The sequence below is a fragment of the Poecilia formosa genome, unplaced genomic scaffold (genome assembly GCF_000485575.1).
Source record: "Poecilia formosa unplaced genomic scaffold, Poecilia_formosa-5.1.2 Scaffold388, whole genome shotgun sequence".
Classification (NCBI taxonomy): domain Eukaryota; kingdom Metazoa; phylum Chordata; class Actinopteri; order Cyprinodontiformes; family Poeciliidae; genus Poecilia; species Poecilia formosa.
Window position 1 is genome coordinate 240,486 of NW_006800327.1, and position 4,678 is coordinate 245,163.

Genomic DNA, 4,678 nt, shown 5'->3' on the forward strand with positions numbered 1-4,678 from the left:
TTATGTCTAGAAAACAGGAAGTGAACTCGTTATCTCTACAAAACAGAAAGTTAACCTGTTATGTCTAGAAAACAGGAAGTTAACCTGTTATGTCTAGAAAACAGGAAGTTAACCCATTATGTCTAGAAAACAGGAAGTGAACTCGTTATCTCTACAAAACAGGAAGTTAACCTGTTATGTCTAGAAAACAGGAAGTTAACCCGTTAACTCTAGAAAACAGAAAGTTAACCCGTTATGTCTAGAAAACCATCAGGATAAAGTGTACATGTAAAACATCTGCTCTCGGCTTCGGTGTAACATAAACTACATTTGTAATTGAACAGCATAATAAATGCTTAATTTATGAATCTAACAGGTATGTTTTCCCAGGCCCTTAAGCTGCACATTGCATGCTAGCAGCAGTAATTAGACTCCAAAGGAAATAAAAGCTAATAAGTCTTCCTGACACCTGGGGAGAACATCGTCTTCCTGCAGTATTATTTTCCCCATTAGAGCTTTATCTGCAGAACCAGAGTGCTCCAGCTTTCAGGCGACCAGCAGGAGCTCCTGTAACCTGATTGACTGACTGATCAATTACAGTCCTGCATGTTTTAAATGACTAATATGAGGAAAGTGACTGACAGGCTGTGGTTATAAATACACCGTCAGTGGGAACGCTAATGGAGGCTGAGGCAGGATTCAGCAGGTTTTCCCTGCGGAGCGCGTGGCCTCCCTTTGAACATTTCAGGTTTATTTGGATTGTGGGTTTCAGTTTGTAGATTGACAAAAGAAAGTTGAAAGAGGCAAAACAAAACATGGAGCCGATATTCATGAGAAGATATTCATGAGCGTCTCCAGTCCTACTCACCACCGTTTGAAGTTAAATCCTCTTTTTTTTTGGTTCTCTTGGGAACTATCTGTTTTCCTCCATTTCTTCTCCTCCCTCTTTTGATTTGGATCTTGAACGATCCCCTCCTCCAAAAAAAAAAAAAAAAGAAAAAGACCTTGGCTCTGAGAGAGGAGATGATGCTTGTCTCTTGCTGAGCGATTTGTTTACCCTGTGAGATGTTAGGCATGTCTTAGTCCCCGGTGGGAACCTCTCCTGGGATTTAAATACACTGGCAGATATTTACTCTGGCAGCTGGGAGGAACTGACGTTGAAACGCTGCTTTTGACTTTTTTCTTCTCATTTTCTTTTTTCATGTTTCCTCAGATCACACGGATTGGCCTGATTGTTCACAAAACCAAGGCGCAGGATTTCCAGGTTTTAGCGGGCTCAGCGGGGTTTCTGATGGCTGCCTATTGTGTTGGTAAGAAACCCCAAAGGGGAGCTGTTGTTCCTCAACGGGGAACCATCAGCTGTACTTCCTTTCAACCAGAACCCGGGTGAATAACCATATCTAATTGTTTTAAGATTTCATGTAACAAGAGGCCTTTACACTACAGCCATACATGTGAAGACATTTCTTATTGAATCTAATTAATCTGGAGGGTTTTTTTTCTCTCCAATCAGCGTGGAAGATGTCATGATAAACACAGTTTTAGATTTCAAACAAACACACATCCATCCATGGCGTCTGTTTTCAGATGAGCATGAAACATTTGTCAGTACCTTTGGCAAAAATATATAAAACTTTTATATTCCAGTAGCAACATTTCTCACAAGAAAATCTAGAAAACCAAGGATTTAATTTGAAAACATTGCCCTGATAGTCCGGTAGACCTGGTTCGATTTCGGACCAAAATTGCAACTTTTGTTACATGTTCAGTTGGGGTTCATTTTCTCACCGAGTCAAATGATCCAAATTGGAAAACCTGTTTCCCCTCCTCGCCTGTGATGGCGCTGCACCGGGAACCACCGAAGGAAACGACACAAAAACCTTTGAAGAAGAAACTCAGCCCAACGTACTTCACAAAATGTAAACAAAATGTAAATCAAATTTTAGCAGTTGTGGGATTTTTCTTTTGTTCCTGGTTAAAAAAAAAGAACAATTTCTCCCAGAATGCATTGCGCTATTGACCCTTTACACGTGACGTCACGCTATCCAGGACGCCAAAACAACCAATGTGCTCCTTTAAAGCTAGTCTAAAAACAGACATCTAACCTAAAGATCGCTTCTATTTAGTTGATTTCACTTTTAAAATTGGTCGGCTGCACAAATAGACAAGGGTGAAAACCAAACTTTATTTTATAAGTTTTAATGAGGAAAGATACAGCAGCGACGGCTGGCAGCTGTCAGTAGTAATGACCGTCAGCCCTCGGTGTAATCGCGGATTTGCAGCGAACACTTTTTAAAGGGTAAGAAGATTAACGTTCATATACCTTATAAGTAAGCATGATTAGAAAGGATATCAAATATCGTAGAATGGAGAAGGTACGTGTCTAACCGTTAGTAACCATGGAAACAGTGCCGCACCGTCATGTAGCCTAGCATGTACGGGAAAAAACTCGTTAGAGTCTCGTCTTTTGTACGTTTTTAATGGTTCTCTGGTGTAAAGGGAAACGCTGTTTATGACATAGTGATATAAATCATGTGGTGTGAATTCGGACAAAGTCAGTAATTTGATCAATACGTCAGGAGGGAGGAGATATGGGTCGGTTTCTAAGCTAGCTGTTTCCAGGTATTGTAAATACCGCCGTCTATGAGCCCCAACCAGGTGTGTTACAAATTAGCTCGACTCTAACAAGTAGAAGCCATGAATAAACAGACAAAAAAAACTTTGGGAAACAATTTCAGTCGCTCTGTTCAATACTCCTGTCCCTCACTTCGCATCATGGCGCCTCAAATGATTTAGTGATGTAGTTGTAAAGGGTTAATAGTTCACTTCCTGTTTCTGGAGCGTCTCCAGTCCACTCGCATCCGTAAGAACAGCATGAATATGTGGACAAACAGCTCACTGTTAAGCATAGTGGAGGATCTGTGATGCTGTGGGCCTGTTTACCTTCCACAAACCCTGGGAATGTAAAATGCAAACATCCCGATAGAATCAAATGAATGAAATGAGTAATTTTAAATAGCAAATTACTTTTAATAATTATTACTGAATTTAGTTCTGATATGGTTGAAACTGTTTGTGTGGTAAGATATGTTTATAAGTCATTGAAGCAGTTCATTTGAATCGTGTTTAATTTGATCTTGTTTGTGTCTAATGGACACAAACAAAATGTCTTTAAATGATTTTTATTGTAATGTTTTGAAGAATGGCCTTCAGAGACTAATGCGGATCCTTAAATAAACAAATAAACCTCGTTGGAGAAATCCCAGGACATTTAAGGGAAAGAGGTAAGAAGACTAATGTTCAGTAAACTGAAAAAAGATAAGTATTGGGTTTTTAAGCAAGATGATCAAAACCATTCAGCCGATTCACAGAAATGTTTCAGCAATCACAAATAAGACCTTTTTCTAAATCCCACAGAAACCTAGAATGCAAAAAATAATGCAAATAACTCAGAGATTAGCACAGCTAGCAAGTCGGCACAGACAGGTTCATCTGGAAATGCATCCATGCGGTCAGTGTGTGTATGTGTGTGTGTGTGTGTGTTGCTGCTCTGATTACCAAGTTCATCCTCATGATCATCATGTTGCAGGCGATGTGTTGAGGTCTTATAGAAATCTTGCAGCTTTGATGGGAAATGAAAACTGCTGACACGCTGCGGCACTTAGCAGCTTCCCAGATCTGGTTTGCTGACTTGTCAGTTCAAAGCTGTTCCAAGTCTTTTTTAATTTGATCAAATCAACTTTCCTTTGGAACATCACATGTTTTTTTGTTACAAAATCATACTAGTTTGATGTCAGCATGGCTAGTTCCAGAAATAAAAGTGTAGTTTTTGTTTTGGGGGATTTTCCAATCACTGTCATTATTTGATAGCATAAAGAAGAACAGCCTTAGTCCTATTGTTTTCATGTGCAAATTATTTTGTTTTGAACAGGTTTGAAAATTGTTAACTTTCTTTTGTGCTCAACTGGACTGTAGACAAAATATGTTTTTCTTACAGCCAGAGGTGAACAGAGTACCCAGAAATTGTACTCAAGTAATAATAGCACTACTTCAATATATTTTTACTCAAATAAAAGTAAAAGTAGCCATCCAAGACATTAAAAAGTATTTGGTTGAAAGTCTACTCAAGTACTGAGTAACTGATCAAATGATCAATAATTTAATATTTAAAAAGTACATCATCATGTGGACCAAAATATAAAGTTAAGTGGAAATTTTGGTATTTTAAGGATGAAAATCACAATAATTCATATAAGCAACTAAAAAAATAAGATCAGGCAAAATAATTTTTTTCCATCTCAGTTTTTTTCAATAAAAAACTTATAAAACTTTAACAAAAACTGCATGTTTGTTTTTCATTCAGTGGGTAGAAAATCCAGAAATTTTACTCAAGTATTGGTAGAAATACTTCATAATAAAATTACTGAAGTAAAAGTAAAAAGTACAGCTTAGTAAAAATACTCCTGATTTTTCTAAAAACGTTGTAACTAGTTACTACCAAACTCTGCTTACAGCACATTTTTGTAAGTTTCAATTTGAAATTTAGGAAAACCGTTTGATTTAATTTTATTTTATTTTATTTTAAATATACATTTAAATTTAGAATTGGAGCAAGCAAATGTGGCACAAATATCACATTGTGTAACTCTCACTGGTTCCTTTGTGTGTGTGTGTGTGTGTGTGTGTGTGTGTGTGTGTG

General features: G+C 37.6%; 1 protein-coding gene and 1 long non-coding RNA gene across 2 annotated transcripts in view; one reads left to right on the forward strand and one right to left on the reverse strand.

Moving 5' to 3' along the window:
- Positions 1 to 4,678, forward strand: part of hoga1 (4-hydroxy-2-oxoglutarate aldolase 1) — an 18,973-nt gene that overhangs the window by 11,724 nt on the left and 2,571 nt on the right. The window contains exon 5 of the mRNA XM_007575783.2: positions 1,193 to 1,289. Within this exon, the coding sequence (XP_007575845.1) occupies positions 1,193 to 1,289 (97 nt within the window). The remainder of the gene's footprint in view (positions 1 to 1,192; positions 1,290 to 4,678) is intronic.
- Positions 1 to 4,678, reverse strand: part of LOC107833452 (uncharacterized) — an 18,572-nt gene that overhangs the window by 6,951 nt on the left and 6,943 nt on the right. The gene's annotated exons all lie outside the window — the stretch shown is intronic.